This window comes from Scyliorhinus torazame, chromosome 17 (assembly GCF_047496885.1).
Source record: "Scyliorhinus torazame isolate Kashiwa2021f chromosome 17, sScyTor2.1, whole genome shotgun sequence".
Taxonomy (NCBI): domain Eukaryota; kingdom Metazoa; phylum Chordata; class Chondrichthyes; order Carcharhiniformes; family Scyliorhinidae; genus Scyliorhinus; species Scyliorhinus torazame.
In genome coordinates this window covers 151907329-151932841 of record NC_092723.1, presented here as the reverse complement: position 1 = coordinate 151932841, position 25513 = coordinate 151907329, and the positions used below count along the sequence as shown (strand labels likewise).

Here is a 25513-nt window from a genome sequence, read left to right as displayed (position 1 = left end):
TTTGGCCTCCCAACCTAACTTTGCTTCTTGAAGACACTCCATAACATCAACGTCTTCAACAAAGCTTCTGGTCAATTGACCTACCGCCTCATAGAATCATAGAATTTACAGTGCAGAAGGAGGCCATTCGGCCCATTGAGTCTGCACCGGTTCTTTGAAAGAGCACCCTACCCAAGCCCACACCTCCACCCTATCCCCGTAACCCAGTAACCCCACCTAACCTTTTCAATTCTAAGGGGCAATTTAGCATGGCCAATCCACCTAACCTGCACATCTTTGGACTGTGGGAGGAAACCGGAGCACCCGGAGGAAACCCACGCAGAAATGGGGAGAACGTGCAGACTCCGCACAGACGGCGACCCGAGCCGGGAATCGAACCTGGGACCCTTGAGCTGTGAAGCAACATTGCTAACCACTGTGCTACCGTGCTGCTCATGAGGCGCAATGTCATATTTGATTTAATAATGCCTGTATGTGTGAAGTGCCTTGGGACATATAATAGCATTAAAAGCACTACATGAGTTACTGCTATAAAAAGTAATGAAAATCTGGAATATTCTCCCTCACAAAACTGGCGAGGTTACATCAATTGAAAACTACCTAACAGAAATCTATCAATCTTCATTCTGTAAATCTACTAAGTCAATGCAAGTAGATGGAGTCGAGATACAATTACTGATGATTTAACTGATTGGCAGAACATGCTTGGCTACCTCTGGATACAGTCACATGTGCAGAACACTGTTCCTGCAATCGGACTATGTCCCCAATCTGAAGCGATGAGCAGACTAAAGTTTTCCCTTTCATTTGAGACTGTTCTTAGTCACAAGAGCTGGGAAATTACTTGAATCTGCTTACAATCTACCAGAGATTTCTCACAAAAAAATTGGCCTCATGGGACATGACACCAGAGAGGGCTTAACAAAAAGATATGAGAACATCTGAGCTAAACAATGAAGCACAAAAGCAAAGGGAGACATCATTTTAAAAATTGATTTCTATATTGGGCCCTTTTTAGACAATACTAACTTTAATACTGTACATGCAAATGTGACGTGAAAAAAACCATTTTCACACAGTGAGTGGTTCGAGTCTGGAATGTGCTGCCTGGAAGAGCAGTGGGGGCAGGTTCAATGGAGGCATTCAAGAGATGATTATTTGAATAGAAACAGTGTGCAGGGCTACAGGGAAAAGTCAGGAGAATGGCACTAAGTGACAATGCTCGTTTGGAGTGGGTGCAGGCATGAGGGACTGAATAGCCTCCTTCTGCACTGCGACAATACTGTGCAATGCAGCTGATATTTGTAATAACATGGCGCACAATAGCTGCATTTCACTGGAGTATCATGATGTTGGGTTGTGCACACCATTTTAGATACAAAAAGCTTCCAAAAGAGAAAATTCTGGAAGACGGCCAGCATTTGATACTCCAAAACCTTCTTGAGCCAGTTTAGAGAGAATTACTCAACCACCCTCTCAACCAGGACAAAGTATCTTTATCTTGGGGAAGATAAAAATAGTATTTAAATAAAACTACCAATCCTTCAATAAGATTAAAGCAAATTACTGCAAATCCAGACAGTGAGTCATCCAGACTCGAAACATTGGCTCCATTCTCTCTCCAGATGCTGACAGACCTGCAGAGATTTTCCAGCATTTTTTGTTTTTGTCCCAAACCTTCAAACTTAACTCTTTACCTACTTGAGCGACTGTGCATGATGGAATGTGTAACTTTCTGATTTTCTGACAGCGTTCTTTTATTTTTTTTCCCGAAAAAGGATAAAAGTGCCGTTCTTCTGCAAAGTAATATTCATATACTATAAAACTGAATGTTTCCCCACCTTCTGCAAGTCTTGCAAGGAAGCCTTGCTTCCTGGGAAAAGATTCCACTAATGTCAGTCACTCTCCTCCAAAATTTGCCACAGCGACGACTATTCAACATGTTGACCTTAGATGGTGGGCACTGGCGTACTATTCAATCCTTGAAATGTATAAGACCAAGGCTATCGCCACCTAATGTCTACACTTATCCACTTCCAACAGAGATCACTAAATAATCATCAACGGAGATGGCTGATAATCTGGAACCACTGATGCCAATTGTACGGTTCCCACTACTGTCCAGGAATCCAATTTAGGATTTTCCTCTTCCATACCGCTCGATTACGCAAAACGTTGATCAGCTGGTGACTTATGGACGCTAGGCTATTGTTCAGGTAATGACCAATGGCTATGAAGACATAAAAATGGAAATGATCAGAGCTATAAAGTAAAGAAGCATTGCATTTTGTTACATTAATATTTAAGAATAAATCTTTGGCATCTATACCTCATGCAAGTGCACACTGATCATTAACTTATTTCCTCTTCTCATTTGTCTCTTTTTAGGTCAACAATTAATTGCCAGTGCAATAACTTAAGTAGGATGTGCCATGTGAAGAGCTTCTTGAGCACAAGATTCTTAAATGTTGTTGAATTCTGTAGTTCGGTGCAGTTATAGCGAGAGCAACACATGGTTTGCAAAAGGATAGGGATGTACTTTGGCTAATTCCCCATTCTCTTTGTTTTCCCTTCCTGTCACCTATCATGCCATCTTTAATTTAATTTGAGTGCATTTCTTCCCTCTCTTTGGGGATTATTCCAATCCCTCATTAATCCTTTGCCTTGGTATTCTCCTGCCACTGTTTCAGGTTTGAATTCCCCTCAAATAAGCCAGTAGTCACTGCCTCATTGCATTCTCTGAAGCACTCATCCAAGTCCTGCCTTTTTAGGAGGAGAAAGCCTCACAGCCTCATGAACAAGGACCAAACTTCAAAGACACTTCACATGCAAGGCATGAGGGGCATTCTTGGTTTATTGAAAGTGCTACCTAAACACATCTTTCTTTAGAGTTTCAATTACTTTTATAGCACCTTCACCTTATTCGAGCCCATTGCTTTGTTTCATCATTTTGAACCTCCTTTAAATTCCTTGTAATTTACTAACCCCTCAAGCCTCATTCCGAAATATCCTCTCTTCTTTCTTTCCTAATTAACAATCCAAACTCAAAATTGAAGCCCTTGTTTAGATACTAAAATAAAAACATATTCCCAATATCTGCAGAGTGAAAACTCAGCATCAGTGATAGCAATCTCAAACTCAGTTCTCACTGCCGCTTCCTGAAATCACTACTCTGTTACCTTCGGAACCTTTCACTCCATATAAACATACATACATCTAATATCTCTACTTCATTACTCCCAAGGCCATCACCAAGCATTTCCTTACATTGTTCGCCACTGAGTTCCACACTGAGTTCCACTCTTGGAAAGAAACCTCTCCTTCACGTTTCTTGCTTTCAGTCTCAATAGCCTAGTCTTTGGTCTTCCATTTGACATAATAATTCTGCAATCATTGATTTGCTCAACTCTTACCTAAACTCCATTTTTATACCCAGGAAAACATTTATTCTCTCCCATTGCGACCATTCCCTCAACTTCCATCTTTGTTTCAAGTTCAAACTGTCCACCAACTTGTGGGCTGACAACATCAAAAGATATTCTCTTCTGCTGTTCATTCTCTTCTGCCAGAAACATCCTCTGTTCCAGGATCAGCATTGAAAGCAAAGATAATGGACTGGCTTCTCTTTGCCCACTAGCAACCAAATCCTTGACCCCTCTCCCCTGCCCGATCACCTCTCCAACAAGCTTTGAGATGTTCATGGACTTTGTTACTAAGGTTGGGCGTGAACACTCAAAGAATGACGTGTCATTTTGGGCGTTTGGCAGGGTGTTTTGCGCCAGCTGTAATGGCGAGATTGCGATCTGCATTCAGCCACAAATGGTGAGCCCCACACGAATCTCGGCACACCTCGCTGTCTGATATGCCTGACTCGCACCTCAGCTGATCACTGCTAACAAGGGTGAGCTGCTTTTAAACGCTCCCTCAGCACTCCCTCCCAGTCAAAGGTGGCAGTGCGGAGACCTGCTCCTCATTTTAGGGTTGCTGACCTGGCCAGGCTTCTCAACACAGTGGATGGAACCTGGGGCACACTATTCCCCTGAGGGGGTGGGAGAACCAGCAACAGTGTGAGCAATGCTAATTGGGAGGCAGTTGCAGTTACTGTGAATGCAGGCCGCATGACCGTCCAATGGAGGAAGATGAACGACCTCCTATAAGGGTAAGTTACTGCCACTCACTTGGCATCAGACCCACTTGCCATCCTTCAATTTCCCAAACGCCCACCCTCCTAATCCATCGGGTGACACCTCGCACCCTCACAACATCTTCAAGCTTGTTCTTCAGAATTCTTTGGCACCCACTAGCACAACCCCTTAATGTCTAGATGCGTAGCACAAATATGCCATCTGTTATAGACTCCTGACCCATCAAGTGTGTAACTCACAATGTCCTTTCTTTGTGCATGCACAAGATGATAGCCCATAATAAGTGGTAAAGGGCCAGAGATCTGAATCCTCACCCTCTATGAGGAAAGGGTGCTGGAGATGCCCAAGGAGGGAGCAGTGACTGACAGCGAGGTCTGCCTGCACCAGAGAAGGAAGTGAGGATCTGGTGAGCACTACACATCTGCAGATGCACATCAGGTGGAGGCAGAAACATCCAAGGGAGACAACAGTTGGAGGTCTACTGGATCCTAAGCCAGATGTTGAGCCTCTGGACATGGTTCTCCCAGAGCTGATGCAAATGATAGGACATAGCTGTGACATTCAGGATGGGGTGTTAGCGACATTTCAGCACTTGCAAGGCTGATTGAAGGAGTCCCAAAGCCTTCAGGTGCAGGAGATGGTGCTGACATTGTTGGGCACCCGGGCCAACACTTCTAGGGTGGCAGCCACAGTGGAAAGCCTGAAACATGACATCCGTGCCCAAAGTGGTGCTGTCTAAGGCATTGCTCAGTCTGTGACGACCATGGCTGAGGGCCTCAATATCATGTCCCAGTCGCTGAGGGACATGTCCCAGATAGGGGCGGACATTGCCGAGGCAGCCCACAGCATGGCCTAGTCGGACCATCACTGAGGGCATCGACAACATGGTGCAGACAATGGGAAGCCTCCAGGACTGGCAGTGCCAGATGGCTCAGAAGCTTCTGGAGTTCACTCCAGCCGCCCCTCCATCACGTGGAGTCACCCAAGGCACCCACAGGGAAAACACTGGAGCCCAACCCAGGGTCTTCCACCAAGAAGACCACGGCAGTTTTCAGTTCTTATGAATCACCCCTCCTGGCACGAGTGCATCTCAAAGGCAGCGGGCAGGACAGGGTGGCACAGCAACGCCTGCTAAAGTTGACCGGGGCCTTCCGGCTCCAGGCCCTCCAGAGGACATCCGCCAAGGGCATCAAAGGCCACAGATCACAGAAAGCAGCAGGCTTCCTCTCCTCTGATGTGCATCTTGGGGACACACCTAGATGAAGTAGCCGACCATGGAAGATCAAGGAGATTGAGGAGCACTGAGTGGGCACTGGTGAGGTTACTATCCGTAAGCTAGGTGGAATGGAAACTTATCACATTAAATGTTCACCATTAAAACATTTCACACCTCATTCATGTGAGACCTCTGTCACTATAATCTTCATCATGGGCCTGCCCACACCCCCACCCGCTGCTCCCCCCACTCCCTCTTTCTTCCACTGAACCTCCCGCAAGGTGGTCCAAGATGAAAATCACCCAATGCAGACACTGTCACGAGGAGCCAGACTTAATCAGATCATGAGGACCACCAGAGCTTTCCTCACAGCGGATGGTCATCACTCTCCTGCCTTGTATAGGGACCCACTGACAGAGCCAACGCAGGCCCATCACCCGAGGATGATGTTACACAGGCCCTTGGAGGAGGGAATAAGGTGGTCAGGGAGGGGGCGGTGTGTTGGGGGGGGTGGGAGGGGATGCTGAGCTGATGGACAGAGCCATGCCTCAGGAGAATCTGGAGACGATGAGGAACTCCCTACCCTCCTGGTATGTCAGACCGTTGCCGCAGCCGAGGACACAACAGACCACCACAAATATTAGCACTGCTGCCTCACGCCGCCGAGGTCCCAGGTTCGATCCTGGCTCTGGGTCACTGTTCGTGTGGAGTTTGCAAATTCTCCCCGTGCTTACGTGGGTTTCGCCCCCACAACCGAAATATGCACAGGGTAGGTGGATTGGCCATGCTAAATTGCCCCTTAATTGGAAAAAATCATATGGGTACTCAAAATTTTTTTTTTTTTTTTTTAAAGCGGGAGATCCTCGTGAGGGGGCTACAGTAAAGCCCCGCTAGAGCAGACCAGACACTGGAACCACATTTTCAGCAGCTCGATGCACCGCTCGATGACAGCACAGGTGACAAAGTGGGCCTCATTGTATCGGGTCTCAACCTCGGTCTCAGGCCTCCACACCAGTATCATCAGCCACAACTTCAAGGCAACCCACCATCCTGGGGTGGTCCTCAAAGACACAAGGGATTATCGCATGCCCCAGGATGTAGCTGACGTGCTGCACTCTCCCAGAATAGCAGACGCAGACATGCATGATCCTCAGGCAATGGTCGCACACGATCTGAACTTTCAGGGATGGAACCACATCCTGGTAATATAGAGCACTCCCCGATACCCCTGAATTCGCAGAGCAACATGTGGGCCATCTCGCCAATGGTGGCGAATCCTGAAGTCCGGGCACTTTGGTGGAGCTGGCCCAGATTGAAGGTGATATAATCGGATGCCTCGGCATAGAGCATCCGTCACCTCCATTATGTACCTGTGGATTTAAGATTGTGAGGTTAGACTTCCGGGTGCGGCGATGACCAGCTGAGTCGCACGTTTCGGCAGCTCCCTGTGAAACGGACTTTTGGGCTCTTGATAGGAGCCCCAACGGCAATTTTAACGGTTGAAAACACCGTGCGGTAAACCAGAAGGGTGTTCCCCCTGGACACGGATGGAAAAAGGAGAGGAAAGTGGCCGGATTGCAGCGGATCCTTTGGAACAACGGCAAGGAAGGCAAGCAGAAACCAAGATGGCGTCGGAAGATGGCAGTTTCATTTGGGGCCCTGAACAACAAGAGTTTTTGAAACGCTGCGTGGAGGAGATAAAAAAGGAAATGAAGAAAGAGTTGTTGGCCCCGATATTACAGGCGATTGAAGGGCTGAAAGAGGAACAAAAGACCCAGGAGCAGGAGCTTCGGGTCGTGAAGGCGAAAGCAGCAGAGAATGAAAACGACATACAGGGCCTGGTGGTGAAGTCGGAGATACAGGAGGCACACCAGAAACGATCTGTGGAGAGGTTGGAGGCACTGGAAAATAACGCAAGGAGGAACAACTTGAGGATTCTTGGCCTTCCCGAAGGTGTGGAGGGGGCGGACGTCGGGGCACATGTGAGCACGATGCTGCACTCGTTAATGGGAGTGGAGGCACCGACGGGTCCGTTGGAGGTGGAGGGAGCATACCGAGTTATGGTGCGAGGACCGAGAGCAGGAGAAGCTCCCAGAGCCATAGTGGTGAGATTTCTTCGTTTTAAGGATAGAGAAATGGTCCTTAGATGGGCGAAGAAAACTCGGTGTAGTAAATGGGAGAACGCGGTGATCCGCGTCTATCAAGATTGGAGTGCGGAGGTGGCGAGAAGGAGGGCGAGCTTTAATCGGGCCAAAGCGGTACTTCACAAAAAAAAGATAAAGTTTGGAATGCTGCAACCGGCAAGACTGTGGGTCACATATCAAGGGAGGCACCACTACTTTGAGACGGCGGATGAAGCGTGGACTTTTATTGTAGAAGAAAAATTGGAATGATTGGACTACGAAAATGAACGTTTGGACAAAGTGGTGGGACGAGTGGGGGGGGGCGAAGAGGGATTGTATGATTAATCCTGCGGTATGGTAACTTTTCTTTCTCCCACAGGTGGTGATGGGGGGAGGTGGGGAGGGAGAGGAGATGGGGCGTTGGCCATGGGAGGCGGGGCCGAGGGCGAGGCGCGGGCTTGGTTCCCGCGCTATGATAATTATGGCGGGAATAGAGAAGCAGGAAGGAGGGGGCGCCGCACGGGGCGAGCCGTGATCACGGGGGGAAGCCGAGGTCAGCCAGAGTTTGCTGACTTCTGGGAGCAACATGGGGGGAGTAATTACGCTAGCGGGGGGTCTAGCGGGGGGGGGGGGGGGGGGAATTACTGGGTTGCTGCTGCTGGGGAAAGGGGGGAGTGGGTGCGGGAAAGGATGGGCGGGGGGGCACCGTCTGGGAGAAATACAGCCGCGTGGGAACTGGGCGAGAAGCTGGAAAAAGATGATGGCTAACCGGCAAGGGGGGGGGGGGGGGGGGGTGGGAAGCCCCCCAACTCGGCTGATCACGTGGAACGTGAGGGGGCTTAACGGGCCGATAAAGAGGGCACGAGTACTCGCACACCTTAAGAAACTTAAAGCAGATGTGGTCATGTTACAGGAAACGCACCTGAAACTGATAGATCAGGTTAGGTTGCGCAAAGGATGGGTAGGGCAGGTGTTCCATTCGGGGCTGGATGCGAAAAACAGGGGGGTGGCTATATTAGTGGGGAAGCGGGTAATGTTCGAGGCAAAGACTATAGTGGCGGATAACGGGGGCAGATACGTGATGGTGAGTGGCAAATTACAGGGAGAGATGGTGGTGTTGGTAAACGTGTATGCCCCGAATTGGGACGATGCCAATTTTATGAGGCGAATGCTAGGACGCATCCCAGACCTAGAGACCGGAAAGCTGATAATGGGGGGAGACTTTAACACGGTGTTGGAACCAAGGCTGGATAGGTCGAAGTCCAGGACTGGTAGGAGGCCGGCAGCAGCCAAGGTGCTTAAGGATTTTATGGAGCAGATGGGAGGGGTGGACCCGTGGAGATTCAGTAGACCTAGGAGTAAGGAGTTCTCGTTTTTCTCCTATGTCCATAAAGTCTATTCACGCATAGACTTTTTTGTGTTGGGTAGGGCATTGATCCCGAGGGTGAGGGGAACGGAATATACGGCTATAGCCATTTCGGATCATGCCCCACACTGGGTAGACTTGGAGATAGGGCAGGAAACAAGAGGGCGTCCACCCTGGAGAATGGATATGGGACTAATGGCGGATGAGGGGGTGTGCTTAAGGGTGAGGGGATGCATTGAAAAGTACTTGGAACTCAATGACAATGGGGAGGTTCAGTTGGGAGTGGTCTGGGAGGCGTTGAAGGCGGTGGTTAGGGGGGAGCTGATATCAATAAGGACACAAAGGGAAGCAGGAGAGTAAGGAACGGGAGCGGTTGTTGCAAGAACTTTTGAGGGTGGACAGACAGTATGCGGAAGCACCGGAGGAGGGACTGTATAGGGAAAGGCAAAGGCTGCATGTGGAATTTGACTTGCTGACCACAGGCACTGCAGAGGCACAATGGAGGAAGGCGCAGGGTGTACAGTATGAATATGGAGAGAAGGCGAGCAGATTGCTGGCACACCAATTGAGGAAAAGGGGAGCAGCGAGGGAAATAGGGGGGGTGAGAGACGAAGATGGAGAGACGGAGCGGGGAGCGGAGAGAGTGAATGAAGTGTTTAAGACATTTTATAAAAAATTGTATGAAGCTCAACCCCCGGATGGGAGGGAGAGAATGATGGAGTTTTTGGATCGGCTGGAAATTCCCAAGGTGGAAGAGCAGGAAAGGATGGGATTGGGAGCACAGATCACGGTAGAAGAAGTGGTGAAAGGAATTAGGAACATGCAGACGGGAAAGGCCCCGGGACCGGACGGATTCCCAGTTGAATTTTACAGAAAATATTTGGACTTGCTCGCCCCGCTACTGACGAGGACCTTCAACGAGGCAAAGGAAAGGGGACAACTGCCCCCGACTATGTCAGAAGCAACGATATCGCTTCTTTTAAAGAAGGAAAAGGATCCGCTACAATGCGGGTCCTACAGACCAATCTCCCTCCTCAATGTAGATGCCAAGGTCTTGGCCAAGGTAATGGCAATGAGAATAGAAGAATGTGTCCCGGGGGTGGTTCATGAGGACCAAACTGGGTTTGTGAAGGGGAGACAGCTGAACACGAACATACGGAGGTTGTTAGGGGTAATGATGATGGCCCCACCAGAGGGTGAAACGGAGATAGTAGTGGCGATGGATGCCGAGAAAGCATTTGATAGAGTGGAGTGGGATTATCTGTGGGAGGTGTTGAGGAGATTTGGGTTCGGAGAGGGGTATGTTAGATGGGTGCAGCTGTTGTATAGGGCCCCAGTGGCGAGTGTGGTCACGAATGGACGGGGATCGGCATATTTTCGGCTCCATAGAGGGACAAGGCAGGGATGTCCTCTGTCCCCATTACTGTTTGCACTGGCGATTGAGCCCCTGGCGATAGCGCTGAGAGGTTCCAAGGGATGGAGGGGAATACTTAGGGGAGGAGAAGAACACCGGGTATCTTTATATGCGGATGATCTGCTACTATATGTGGCGGATCCAGCGGAGGGGATGCCAGAAATAATGCGGATACTTGGGGAGTTTGGGGATTTTTCAGGGTATAAATTGAACATGGGAAAGAGTGAGCTGTTTGTGGTGCATCCAGGGGAGCAGAGTAGAGAAATAGAAGACCTACCGTTGAGGAAGGTAACAAGAGACTTTCGTTACCTGGGGATCCAGATAGCTAAGAATTGGGGCACATTGCACAGGCTAAATTTGACGCGGTTGGTGGAACAGATGGAGGAAGATTTCAAGAGATGGGATATGGTAGCATTGTCAATGGCAGGGAGGGTGCAGGCAGTTAAGATGGTGGTCCTCCCGAGATTCCTTTTTGTGTTTCAGTGTCTCCCGGTGGTGATCACGAAGGCTTTTTTCAAAAGGATAGAAAAGAGTATCATGGGTTTTGTTTGGGCCGGGAAGACTCCGAGAGTGAGGAAGGGATTCTTACAGCGTAGTAGGGATAGGGGGGGGCTGGCACTACCGAGCCTAAGTGAGTATTATTGGGCCGCTAATATTTCAATGGTGAGTAAGTGGATGGGAGAGGAGGAAGGAGCGGCGTGGAAGAGATTAGAGAGGGCGTCCTGTAGGGGGACCAGCCTGCAGGCTATGGTGACAGCCCCATTGCCGTTCTCACCAAGGAACTATACCACGAGTCCGGTGGTGGTAGCTACACTGAAGATTTGGGGACAGTGGAGACGACATAGGGGAAAGACCGGAGCACTGGGGGGGTCCCCGATAAGAAACAACCATAGGTTTGCCCCGGGGGGAATGGATGGGGGATATGGAATGTGGCAAAGAGCAGGTATAACGCAATTGAAAGATCTATTTGTGGATGGGAAGTTTGCGAGTCTGGGAGCGCTGACCGAGAAATATGGGTTGCCCCAAGGGAATGCATTCAGGTACATGCAATTGAGGGCTTTTGCGAGGCAGCAGGTGAGGGAATTCCCGCAGCTCCCGACACAAGAGGTGCAGGACAGAGTCATCTCAAAGAAATGGGTGGGGGACGGTAAGGGGACGGTAAGGTGTCGGATATATATATAGGGAAATGAGAGACGAAGGGGAGACTATGATGGACGAACTAAAAGGGAAATGGGAAGAAGAGCTAGGGGAGGAGATTGAGGAGGGGATGTGGGCAGATGCCCTAAACAGGGTAAACTCGTCGTCCTCGTGCGCCAGGCTAAGCCTGATTCAGTTTAAGGTATTACACAGGGCACATATGACTGGAACACGGCTTAGTAAATTTTTTGGGGTGGAGGATAGGTGTGCGAGGTGCTCGAGAAGCCCAGCGAATCATACCCATATGTTTTGGTCATGCCCGGCACTACAGGGGTTTTGGATGGGGGTGACAAAGGTGCTTTCGAAAGTAGTAGGAGTCCGGGTCGAACCAAGCTGGGGGTTGGCTATATTTGGGGTTGCACAAGAGCCGGGAGTGCAGGAGGCGAAAGAGGCCGATGTTTTGGCCTTTGCGTCCCTAGTAGCCCGGCGCAGAATATTGCTAATGTGGAAAGAAACCAAGCCCCCGGGGGTGGAGACCTGGATAAATGATATGGCGGGGTTCATAAAGTTAGAGCGGATTAAGTTCGTCCTAAGGGGGTCGGCTCAAGGGTTTACTAGGCGGTGGCAACCGTTCGTCGAATATCTTGCGGAAAGATAGATAGGGGAGAACAAAGAAGGCAGCAGCAGCGGCCCAGGACTTGGCGGGGGGGAGGGATGGGGGGGATGGGGGTGTGGCCTGAGACAAGGCAGTTGCCAATTAGGGCTAGTTTTTTTTTTTTTTTTTTAAATTTAATATTTATTTATTTGTTGTTGTTTTTGTTTAAATTTTAAAAATGTCATTATTATCTGTACTGTTACAATGTTGTGTAAAGGATGCACAATGTACTGTGTTGGTTGACCAAAAATTTTCAATAAAATATTATTTAAAAAAAAAAAAATAAGATTGTGAGGTTCCCGCTGGAATAAACAAGTGGCGTAGAAATTTAGTGCCAGTGACCTTCACAGCCACTGGGAGTGAGTGTCCTCCTCTACCAGGTGCTGTGTCCGCGAGGTCTTGGCACAGGTGCTGCGCTGTTGAGACTATCTTCTGCAGCATATGCTGTCCTTCAGCTCATGGAAGGACCAACAACCCGTCTACCCTGGTTTACAGGATTTTACGATATATTTGGTGCAGTAAAGGTTAAAAACTTTGGTTAGTGTGTGTGTGTGTGTGACTGCTGCAGTAGTGTTGTTAAAAATTTTGGTTTGCAAGTCAGCTAGGCTTTTTGGAGCCAGAGGAGCAATTAAAGCATCATAAATTTGGGGCTAATGGACTTACATTTAATGGTGGGTTCCCTGCAGAGTAGCTAATTAGAGACCCTGTTCAGCTTTGCTGTAGCTGATGGGAGAAGCCAGGGGTTGAAGCAGTCAGGTGTTGGGTTTTCAGGATTAGTTTTTGGTTGGAAGGTGAGCAGAGTTTTCTGAAGAAATACAGCCAGAAATTCTGCATTATTCTGCCAGGGTGTCAGGTCTCTTTCTTTCAAGCAGTCTCAAAAGATTTTGTTTTCTCAAAGGGAGCATTCAAGACATCTCTATACAGCAAGTATTCCCAAGTGCCAACTGTATTTTAAAGTGGATTGAGATCGGAGACGGTTTTGATGTTTGGGAGTGGAAATAAAGCATTGTTTGAGGGGTAATTGTAAGCTATTTTCTTGTGTGTTGTTAAAGATACTTCAATACTGTGTTACTATTGTCTTAATATGCCATATCCCTATTTTGCATGAAATCACTGCTGGAGGGAGATCTCTTTTCCTCAGTCTTTCAAAATTAAAATATTGGGGTTTCTGTCCATACCCTAGCCACGAGTCTGGTCTGGGCTGCCAACACGGATCACGATGACTAGATCCTCCAGCCCTATTCCAATATCCTTTCAAGCAGTTTCAAGATGTCACTCATCCGAAACCAGGTAAGCAACAGATCATGTGGGACTTGACACTGCAACCGGCGTTTCCAGAATTGGTAGGAAACAGGAGCATTGCATTGACAACCCATTAATTTTCAAGCATACGAGGCCCTGGCTGCCTGTACAAATTATGACACTTCTTGAAGAGTGGGATGTTCTCCCAGTGTCCTGGCTAACATGGTTCTCTCAACCATCATCACTAAAACAGATGACCTGATCATGTGCTTGTGGGGTCTTGTGTGCTAATTGATATGCAGGTACCTGCAAAATAATGGCGGTGCATAAAGCACTTTAGGGAAATCCTTAGGACAGGGCAGGTATTATGTAACTATGCTGTCTAATAACTGCATACTTATCTTTTAAAGTTTAAAGTTTAATGGATTAACTTTCCCATATACTCTCCCCCTCCCAAAGCAATACAATTGTAATCACCTGACTATTTCCTTCATTAGAGCAGATGCCCCCTCCCCCCCACAATGCCACCCCTCCCCCACCCCCGAAAGCTGTTCCTGTCCATCCTTATTCCTACCCTTCCTTGTCCCTACCTGGTGTTCCTACCTGGTGTGCCTACGACCTTCTGGTTGGAAGCTGACTTGTCAACTGTTCTAGCTACTAATCCACCTCAAAACAATAGCATATTCAAAACAATAATTTTAGTACATGCATCTATTAAAATATTGATATTACAAAGTTTCAAAATAAGGTTTATTACAAGCTGGCATTTTATATTATCAATTACATGATACAAAGCTCCCATCATTAAATTATACCCATGCACAATTATTTCAATAAATTAATCCAAAATATAAATTCCCATTGAAAGCAACCCAAGTGTGTACAGCAAAATATGCATCACATTTATTTTTATGTAACAAAATATATATAACAGGGTTGAATATCAGAATAAATTAAAACAGCTTTCAATAAGAAACCTTTCCCACCTATAATGTGTAGTACATAGAATCTTTACTATTATATACATACAAAATCCCATTGTGACATGGTCTCCACGGATTATTTTTAAGCTGGGTTCTTCTTCATGCTTTATAAAAAGTAGCAACTTCTGCAAACCTGGTTCGATACACTAGTCCATAGTTCTTACAACATATGGGTCTTACTTTCTAATTATCAAAGTAGATCAACTATAATAACTACTGAAACAAATAAAACCAACATAAAAACCACAGTAAAACTCAACATGTCATGTTTTTAAAAAAAATAATGTTCTATTCATTGTGAATTGAAATAATTGTGTAATCTGAAGCACTATGATGTTAATTAGAAGCTGGTGATTGAAACAACATTTTGAAGAGTGGTTCATGATGGAAAGGCGAGGTTTACATGACACTGTGAACTATACTACAGGAATATATAAATTGGTGAAAAGGATTGTGTGCATACATGACAATGGAATTAATTAGGACTTTATTGACTTAATGTTATAGACAGAACATTTTTAAGGAAACCAATTATTTTAGACTATTTCATTATTCCTCCCCAGTGGATAGAAAAGGGCACAAGGCGAAGCTAAATTTGTCAGGACTTCAATAAATAGCAAACCTAAAAGAGAAACAGTAATTGAAGAAATGCATTGCGCATTTTATTTAATTATATGACATTTTGAAGAACATGGGGCGTTTTCCATTGCTAAATGGGAGAATGGTACCAAGACAGGTTTTATTTCTGGAGATAAATTCTAAAAGAATGCCAACAACTTAAAACAGATATACACTAACATTGAGTGTAATAGCAGCAAAGGGGAAAAATAATTTTAATATTATTATTAGAAGAAAAGATGTGGCTATACTGAAGAACAGGACATTTTAATCCTACTAGGATTATTTTCAATAATTTTATTTGAGCACATATGTATTTCAAACAAGATGAATATCTTGCCATGGGCACCCTTTCTTGCAACTCAAATGCAGACAAATCTAAAAGGCCCCGCTGTACCCCTGTCAAGTTTTAATTTGAGAATTTGATATTAGTAGAGGTTTAACACCTTCCCCTAGACAAATCTAGGGCAAATCTTCACCTGCTTACACACACAATTCTAAGGAATAGGAACCCTGGAATGGTGTAGAACAAAACAATTCTCTTACAGAGCATTCACTCAGTGACAATTGCATCATGGGATCAAACAGATTTTCTTTTAAGCGGAAAAAGATCATGTATCAGGGACTAAAAATTAATCCCAGACACACAAAATAGTCTGGAGAACTATTACAAAGAAAATAAGACTTTTCAGCAGCAGTCTTGGATTCCAGCCCTTCAAGAAGTCAATTGTAAAAATGTAAGCTGTATATTTTGGTGACAAACCCTTGAAGAATAATTGGAAAGATATGTAAGTATGCACATTTAGTTACTCAGACAATAGGATTGGATTTTCCCAATGTACCCAATTGTCTGTTAATTAACAATCTTGTTTGTCTTTAGAACACAATTATGTGCAATATTTTAGTCAAGCATTTATGAACATTGGTGAAGTTGACATCAGTTCCCTAATTAGAATTTGAATAAACATGAGTCAGTTGTTGTGAAGTTCTTATTTATGTTGCCAATCTACTGTGGTCAAAAGCTGGTGTCTCTTGAAAATTCCTCACATTTGCAGTTGTGCCCAAGAAAGTTCTGAATAATTTTTTTTAAAGTTGCTGTTACTTTTATCATGCAGATTTCATATGCTGTTCCCATTAAAAATAAAATCTAGCACTTGCAACTGGACTCCTTTCTCCCCGCCAAAATCTGCAATTATCTCCCACCCCTGCTGCAGGTTACCTAGTTCTATTGACATCATCAACTCCCAGATAACTCTGCCAAGTGATTGTGTAAAAACACTTAAAACAAAAACTACATATTCTAGAACTTTGAATTAAAGGTCTGTTGACCTGAAACCCTATTCTGTTTCTCTCACCATAGATGCTGCCTTACCTGCTGAGTATTTCCAGTATTGTCTGGGACGACACGCCAAAACACATGCTGTCAGAGGTACTTAAGCCTAGCTCAATTAATCCTCATCAGCAACATAAATACTTTTCAGGACAATGTATTATAAAGGTCAATTGTGGCAGTCTAATTCAGCTGACTAAGTATACATCAGCGATATAACCTAGCTTAAGAGTCATCCAGACCCAAAATATTGGGCGCGATTCTCTGAACTGGAGAAAGAGTGTTCGCGCCGTCGAGGTTCACGACGGCGCGAAACGGCCCCTACCCCGATCGATTCAGGGCCCGAAAATGGGCTAGGAGCGGCACCACGTCATTTACGCGCGCCAGGCCTTGGTGCCGTGTAAAGGCGGCGCCGCATACATGACGCGGCCGGCGCCGCATAACTGGCGTCACCCGCGCATGCGAGGTTGCCGTCCTCCCCGAGTCCGCCCCGCAAGAAGATGTCAGACGGATCTTGCAGGGCTGCGGAAGAAAGGAGGTCTGCCTTCAGAGAGGCTGGCCCGACAATCGGTGGGCACCGATCGCGGGCCAGACCCCATTTGAGGGCCCCCGCCCGGTGCAGGATCCCCCCCCCCCCACGTTGTTCCCACCGGCAGCGACCAGGTGTGGACGGCGCCGGGGGTAACCCGCCATTTTGGGCAAGCCGCTCGGCCCATCCGGCACTGAGAATCGCGGGGGTACCGGTGAATCGCCATTTTGGCTGTCTCGGGCGATTCACTGGACCGCGCCGCGCAAAACGCGATTGTGCCGATCTGGCCGCTTCTGTGAATCGCGTGAGGGCGTCGGACTGGCGTGGTGGGAAAATTTGCCGACCCAGGCGATTCTCTGAAACAGCGTGGGAGCAGAGAATCGCGCCCACGAGCTCCCTTCTCTCTCCACCGATGCTGTCAGACCTGCTGGGATTGACAAGAATTTTCTGTTTTTGTTTCAGATTCCAGCATCTGCAGTAATTTGCTTTTATGTGGAACATTCCAGATTGGTATGTAACTAAACCTTACTACAGATGAAAGTGGAGCCATTAGAAAAACAAATCCACGCAAATAGATTTCAGTTGCATCAGGCGCTTTCGAGCCTCAATTGATAGGCTAAATTGAAGAATCCACCACCAAGCTTGACAATGAATCCAATATCATCACTGCTAGTACTTAAGTGAGCATGGTAAAATAGCTTGATTATTTAGGATAATAAACTACTAGCTATAACTTGAATGCAATTATCCTTTAAACTACCTATTAGAAATTTTTCAGAACATGGCTATTCTGGTTACTAAACAAAAGAACATTTTTAGATTGGCCACCAAGTTGAGCCAATGGGGAAAAAAGGAAGACACGCCCCTTTGTTAAACAAAACTAGCTGCCATAAAGAAGGTAGATTTAAAAAGTGCCTGGGGCGAGGTGGGCGGGAAGAGAACGGATGGTCAGGAAGTCAGTAGGGGGTGGGGGAGGGGCTCGTGTGGCCGGTACTATAGTTACCCTGTAGCTTGAAGTGCTTTTAAATTCTACCTTTTCCTGGATAACTACTCCTGTAAGATAGTCAGAACTATCCAAAATCTCCAATTTAAATTGGAGCATTGGATGGCTCCCACTAACTGCCCATTGGAAGTTTGAACTTCCCGGACAATTCCTGTGCAGTCCTTACATGGGGACATCTGCGAGGTTCCCAGGTGCATCTTTTGGAGTTGCACCAGGGTATGACCTTCTGGAGATTGGAAGTTATGGGCCTAAAATTAGGATCAAGGTGGATACTGATCAAAATAATTATAGATCAATTACGTGCACCAATTACTAATGCCCGTTTATTGTTATAAAAATCTGTGCACATCCTTCAGAAAAGTCTTAGTCAACACAGTATATAAGTAAATGACTGCAATTTTAGCCCATGTTTAAAATATATTTTATGATTCCTATTTCTTTTACCACTGCTATTAAAGCACAATAGCTGAAAAAAACTCAAGAATACATTCCTCTGAGATTGATATATATATATATATATATATATATACTAATATAAAAATAGTCTGTTAACTCAGATTAAGTAATCCTAGCTGAAGTGGTTCAATTCAACAAACAATGTATAAGTCTTCTTTTACATCAGGGCAAAGCTGGTATCCACATGTAAATTTCTGTGTCCAGACCCATGGGCTTATGTGTTTTTTACCTGGTGGTAACAAAAAAACAACACTTCCAGCTACAAGAATATGCCAAATGCTGTGTGTGTAATAATAGTTCTCCTTTGTTTCCAGGAATCCATAAACGGCAATAGCAATTAATGCTGCACTTATTCCTGGCAATATGAAAAACACCCAACGTTTCCAAGTTGGAGGATAGCAGTGTCGGCGTTTCACGCCACGAGACACCTGAAAGAAGAAAAAAAAATTACTTTACCTGTTACACTGCGCAATTTTAAAGTGAGAATGCTGCAAAAATACCCAGGATCTTGCCTCGCATTGTAAAGCTTAGATCAGCACTGCACAGACCCAATCCTGCCAGTGGGGAACTGTTACCCTCCAACTTTCCTCAAGGATTTCAAGGCTAAGTTTCTCACTTCCATCCATTCAAAACCACAATGTAAAGGTGCAAAAAAAATGAAACGACTTTTAAACAATGGAAACACAGTGAGCCTTTATTATATGGAAATGTTTCAATGGGCTTTAGAGAACAAGAACAAACAGTTGTTGACCCACATGAGGAAAGATTAAAAGTTTGTCCAAAAGCAAAGAGTAGGTTTTTATGCAGTGTTTTAAGAGATACTACGGAATTATAGTTATATAATTATATTTATATACTGTTATAGGTCAGCAAGAAAAAGAGTGATAGGAAAGTACAAAACAGGATGCAAATAGCTTAATTTTATAGCTGATATTGTTACTCCCTCAAGAGTCAAAATTTGAATGCATCTAGCACACAACTGATTTGACCAGACTGAGTATCTGTGTTACCTGTCCAATCCATCTACTGTACAAGGATACAAAGAAGTGATCCAAAATGGACTTGTATTCATCAAGGTGATGACAGCAGAGATATCACAAAAGATAGCAAGACAATGGAGAGGCTGTATCAGATGAAAGCGAGTTTGTGTGTGAAGAGGGCAATGATTTAAGAGGAGAGATTCAAGGGGCTTTGAGATGGAGATTGTAATCATTGAGGGTGTGGAGTCAGACACACATTACAGTCTGAGAGAGGAAGGATATCTTGGAAAGAAACTTGTAGAGGGAGACACAAGAGAAGTAAACAGAGTGAAGCCTTTAAAAGGAGGACAAGGTGCCAAGGAAATGGGAGGAAGTGTCAACATTGAGCAGGTCAGACCAAGGGCCACACCATCACCATACATATTGGTCAGGGCTGGCAGTGGAAAGTACAGACCGGCAGAGAGTTTTTAGCAAAGGGAAAGGTGTTATCACCCATGAGCCAAGTTTTACAGTTAAGCTATTGATAATGAGAATCTAGAGCAAGGTAATGGGAAGGGATTGGTGGGGATAGACTGGTTTGCAAGTTAGAAAACAGTTTGGAAGGAAATAGCAGTATGACAAGTGATTATTCACCCACAGAGTCCAGGTGCAGTAGTTTATACTTGTGTTGTGTGTATGATAGCATGAGTTCTCAAGTTAAAAAAAAAGACTTTAATCAAGATACAAATTAAAACACATCTTTATAGCATTTAAATATGCACTTTGGTACTCACCCATGCAATTATCATGATGCATATGGCAACAAGACAGGGACCCACTAAGTTCCAAAGACCACGGCGGTCTAGTTGCATTGACATGGCAATTAACAAGGTGCCAAGAATAAAAAATACCTTCAATAATTCAAAGAAGAAAATGTATATTGTAAATGCATCATTTTCTACAATAAAATAGCAAAGACAAATTAATATTAAGACGCTAATGCAAAATGTTAATCTGATCCCAAGCCAGTTGAGCACGAAACGAGAAACCAACACTTTTCTTGACAGTAGGTTTATTCACAAAATGCAGCATTACAATGTCTGCTTCCTACCTATCCAATGTCCACACAAACTCTCTTTAGAAACACTCTAATAGTACCCTTCCCTGGTGAATCTTAACAATATTAACATACCACGAACAACAATCTATACCATCGATCTAGTTTAGAAAAGAATTCCAGCATCAGGATTTGATTTTCTTTATCCCGGCTCCCCTTACAGTTTCAAGTCTGTTGCAGCTGGTCTCTCACAATAAGTGGCATTAATTACTTTAGTAAGAGGACAAAATATATTTTGTTTCTGGGAGTTGGTTCGCAGCACCCGATACCTACCTGTTAGATGGAGCGGGAGCGACCCAGTCATGTGAAAACAGTATCACTTTGGGATTTGGACTAAGTATATTCACCCCTTTTACTTCTTATATTATTCTCATTATTTAAGCTCCCTGAAAGCAGACTGAGCATGTACTTGGTGAGATGTGGCAAGATACAAGTCAGCAAGTAAGGTGAAGATACTGGGCAGCAGCTACAATCAGACTAATTAATTTCAATCCATTCAAATTATCATTGCACAATTATACAAAAAGATATATTTTCCCCACACCCACCCCAAAATTAGTGAGTTGCTTTACTTGACTTGAACATTCGACCCAAGGAAAGCTCTCACAACTTAATGAACAAATCCGACAACCATCACATCTTCCCGATTTCAAAAACACAACACTTGTGTCTAATTCCTCTACTTGCTCATGATTGAAAAAGAAGTGCTGCCAGGGCCCTCAATGAGCAGCTCCAACAAACTGCTATTAGTTTATTAGTTACCAATACAAGCTTAACAAACTCCTCTTTAGTTAAAATCCATGGGAAAACTATCCTACTTATTAGCACCTTAAACTCTTATGTGCTCAGAGATTCTTTTAAAATGTCAAAAGCACTTTGCTTTAAAACATCTTTAACAATATCTCTTAACAGTAACTCGACATTGAAGACATTTCTATGGAAAAAGAGTCAAACAAAAATGCTGAAACAACCCCTATGAAAAGCAATTTTTAATACTTACATATTTAAGGAGAGATTTTAATCTCGCCATACACAGAATTGTAACCCACACAGATACAACTGAGCCAAGGAAATCGCAGTATTGAAGTGTATCATATTCCATAATGCACATGACAGCAATTCCTGGTTGATCACATGCATGATAAAACTGAAAGGAATAATTTTTTATATGATCATTCAATTGCTGATTAAAAATTTGTTGGCATAAAAACATACTTTAAATGGCACTTTCTTCACACTATTTTTTCATATGCAATATAGAACAGGTACAATAGCCTTGTTTTTTGTAGTGGTTAGCACTGCTGCCGCATGGCACCGAGGACCCGGGTCCAATCCCAGTCCCGGGTCACTGTCCATGTGGTGTTTGCACATTCTCCCCATGTCTGTGTGGGTCCCACCCCCCAAAACCTAAAGATGTGCAGGGTAGATGGATTGGCCATGCTAAATTTCCCCTTAATTGGGAAATTTAAAAAAAACAATAGCTTTGTTGACATGGTTCTACGCTGCAAATCCAGAGTCAGAGGTTCAATTTCTACCATGACAAGTGGAGAAATCTGGTTGTTTCTAGACTAGCAACAGGTGACAATCGGAGCTGGTTGACTGATTCCAAACTGGTTCATTAATGAATGAAACCCAACCACTTCTACCTGGTCTGACTATTACTGCCTAACACATGAAAATGCCAGGCAAGATCCACTAGTCCATCTAGCCCATGTCATCTAGTTGCAATGCCCAATGCATCACAATGCAGACAGTCCCCATGCTACAGAGTTCCCAACCTAGTTTGGTGTATTCCTGGTCTATCTCCCCATTCTCCAGTTGTTTAAACCTCTCAGAATGTGTAACTTTTCCAGCTGTCAGAAGGTCACCAATCTGAAATGTTCACAGATACTGTCTGACCTGAGTATTTTTAGCATTTTCTGTTTATGCAAAAGATGTCCAGCATATACCAACAACAACAATCTTTATTAGTGTCACAAGTAGGCTTACATTAACATTGCAATCAAGTTACTGTGAAAATCCCCTAGTCGCCACAGTCCGGCGCCTGTTCGGGTACACTGAGGGAGAAATCAGAATGTCTTTGCACATTCTCCCCGTGTTTGCATGGGTTTTGCCCCACAACCCAAAGATGTGCAGTGTAGGTGAATTGGCCACACTAAATTGCCCCTTAATTGGAAAAAATTAATTGGGTACACTAAATTAAAAAAAAAAGAATTCAGAATGTCCAATTCACCTAACAGCATGTCTTTCGGGAGTTGTGGGAGGAAACTGGAGCACCCGGAGGAAACCTGCAGACACCGGAAGAACGTACAGACTCCGCACAGAGTGACCCAAGCTGGGAATCATCCACAGTATTTTGTCTTTGTATTTACATCCTCCTGCACAGGCACAGAAAGCTTCCTCAAAAGGCACCTTAAAAGTATATTTAATATGCCAATATTACTTCAAAATCTCTCATCTTTTCATTACCTTTACATTGGTTTTACAGTATAGACATGCTTTTTGGATTCAGAGCAGCCTCGTTAACAGAAGACAAAATGAGCTTACAATAGCCCATGAACTTAGCTGAAGAAATGGGAAGTTCATGCCACCTCATACTTGATCCATTTCACATTTGATCGGAGGAAAAAAAGTAGGATTTAAAATTACATTTTCAGAATTGAAAATTGAGATTTAAATCAGAAAATCCAATTACTTAATGCCACTACTTAACTGGACCAATCATGTAAACATTATGACTACATGAGGTCAGAGGCTGGGTGTCCCTACACCACACACACTGCAGCAGTCTGTAAAGACAGGTTACCATGTTCTCAAGGACAATAAATGCTGGCCTTGCTAGTAATGCACACATTCCTGGAGCAATTTGAAAAAAAATTGGGGAAACATTTTTTGATGGTTACTACTTTTACAATGGGCAAATATCAGACAAAAGCTGGTTAAGCAATATTGAGTTGCCCTCGGAATGGTTTACAATAATCTTAATACAGTAAAGACAATCTTAATCATCTTGAACACATTCATCAAATGGGGTTGAAGATGTTATTAATAGTGAAGTACTCTATTACTCATCAGTTTACCGTTGAGAAAAACATGGTGAAACAATACACGGAAGCCTCGACAAGGTAATAGCGATGTACAGCAATCACAATTGGTGGGATGAACATTAAATTACTCAAGGTTAACAAGAGTGCTGCCAGCAATTGGTGGCCGTATGACTGGGCATTGGTATCATCTGTACAGCTCCATCCATTCCAGCCTAACAAATTTACAAAAGAGAAAAAAAAAATCCACTTTAAGCATGGGAAATGCACTAACAAAATATCTATCAATAATAGACACACACACACGATGATGTGTATATAATATGGACAGAGCAACAGATAACAAACCTGCTTTACAGGGTGATTGGCATAGGGATGTCATTCTGGTGCCTGTGCTGAAACTATTTAATCACCTTCACAATCCATGCAGTGTCAATGAATTTAATCAAAAGGCAACGCTAGAATTTGAATTCAAACCTCTCGTTAAGAATTCCATACCAACACTTGAGCTAAATATAGCACTGCCCTCCCCCAACTCACCCCCTCCATCCAAGTTTCACTTTTCCAAATTGCTGAAGCATAATCAAAGCTGGGTTATAGTACTTTTTGGAACAGAATGAGAAGCACAATTAATTAGAAATATTGCATTGGTAAGAATGGTGACTTCTCCATTTACATTCTGCATCGATATGAACAAAGGCTGTACCGCTTCAGAAAACTGAAAGCAAAGAGTCAACTAGGATGAGGGAACTTACTGGTAGGGCTACATTTTAGTGGAATGAAGCATTTTGGCCAGATCTTGGAAAAAAGCTTCTTGATCAATGTCTCTTTAAAATAAGGTAGGGTAGTTTTGCAAAACTGGCAACCTCAGGGCCAGGATCAAGGCCATGCCACATTCAGATCTTGGAACAGGCAGTTCGGGCCAAGCTGGGTCGGGCGTGGTTACGGGTCGCTCAGAATGCAGGAATAAGCCAATGCCCAAGCAGCAAAGCAGATAACTAATCTGGAGCCATACCATGCCAATGCAGCACATAGTAGAATTATCCAGGGTAAGTTAGTTTTTAAAAATTTTAGTCAATTGAAATTGATACATGGTACGTTCCAAAAACGTCGTTTATGGACAATTCTGTTTTTAGACAGTCAGATTTGAAACACTGTACTGCACAAATCTGGAACTTTAGATGACAAGTTAAGACAATTATAAACTAATATTCTAAAGCACGTGACAAAAATGGAATAAAAGTTGGATTGCGTAGTAAGTTTAAAATAAGCATTTAGTAATGGAGCATTCAATCTCAGTGCTAAAGGCCATAAGAAGGAGCAAATTTCACTTCCAGAGAACATGGCTATGGAACTACTGCTCCAGATTTATTACAGCTTTTAACTGCAAGGTCAGCGACGCACTCCCTCCTCCTGTACAGTCACACCTACCTGCTTTGCAAACACATGCAGCGTAAAGATATCCATGAGATTGAAGAAGTCTGCACTCTCCATATACACCACAATCCCCAATACAGGGGTTCAAAACAGTTGATACAGTTACCCGAGCAGAAACTTTTCCACAGGTTTGATTGCTAAAAGACAGGAAACTCTGATTAATATTTTCATTTACTACTGATAAGGAAGGGAAAATAATTTTTGTACTTTCCCGAAGCAGTAATTAATGATAACATTTTAGAAAGAGGTGCCATGGAGAATAGCAGGATTCATATTGCAGGACTAAACTGGATTAAAATGCTAAACTTAATACAGGACCAGTGGCATCCCAGTTTGCAAAAGAAAATGGACAGAGCACCAAGTCCCAGAATCATCAGTTTTCTCTGACCTCATAGATCATAGAATTTACAGTGCAGAAGGAGGCCATTTGGCCCATTGAGTCTGCACTGGCCCTTACGAAGAGCACCCTACTCAAGCCCACGATTAAACTGTTGACAGAACCTTGCGTTGAATGGACACACGTGATGTATGGTTGAAAAAAATCCACAATCAACACAAGAATTAGGTGGAGGAGGCCATTCAGCCTTGAGAACCTGCTTCACCATTCGATCAAATCATGGTTGATCTAGTTGTGGCCTCAACTCCACTTTCCTGTCTGCTCCCCATAAAACCTGGCTCCATTTGTTGCTCTAAAATCTCACTCAACCTTGAATATATTCAATGATCCTGCCCCTCCACT

The 25513-nt window shown here is 44.4% G+C and overlaps 1 protein-coding gene across 1 annotated transcript in view; it reads right to left on the bottom strand.

Moving 5' to 3' along the window:
- Positions 1–14034: 14034 nt before the first annotated feature.
- pgap6 (post-glycosylphosphatidylinositol attachment to proteins 6) overlaps positions 14035–25513 on the bottom strand; it is a 43494-nt gene continuing 32015 nt past the window's right edge. The window contains exons 9-13 of the mRNA XM_072481294.1: positions 24769–24911; positions 23374–23552; positions 21294–21440; positions 19971–20087; positions 14035–18645 (exon numbers count right to left, since the gene is read on the bottom strand). Coding sequence (XP_072337395.1) covers positions 18349–18645; positions 19971–20087; positions 21294–21440; positions 23374–23552; positions 24769–24911 — 883 coding nt within the window. The 3' untranslated portion in view covers positions 14035–18348. The remainder of the gene's footprint in view (positions 18646–19970; positions 20088–21293; positions 21441–23373; positions 23553–24768; positions 24912–25513) is intronic.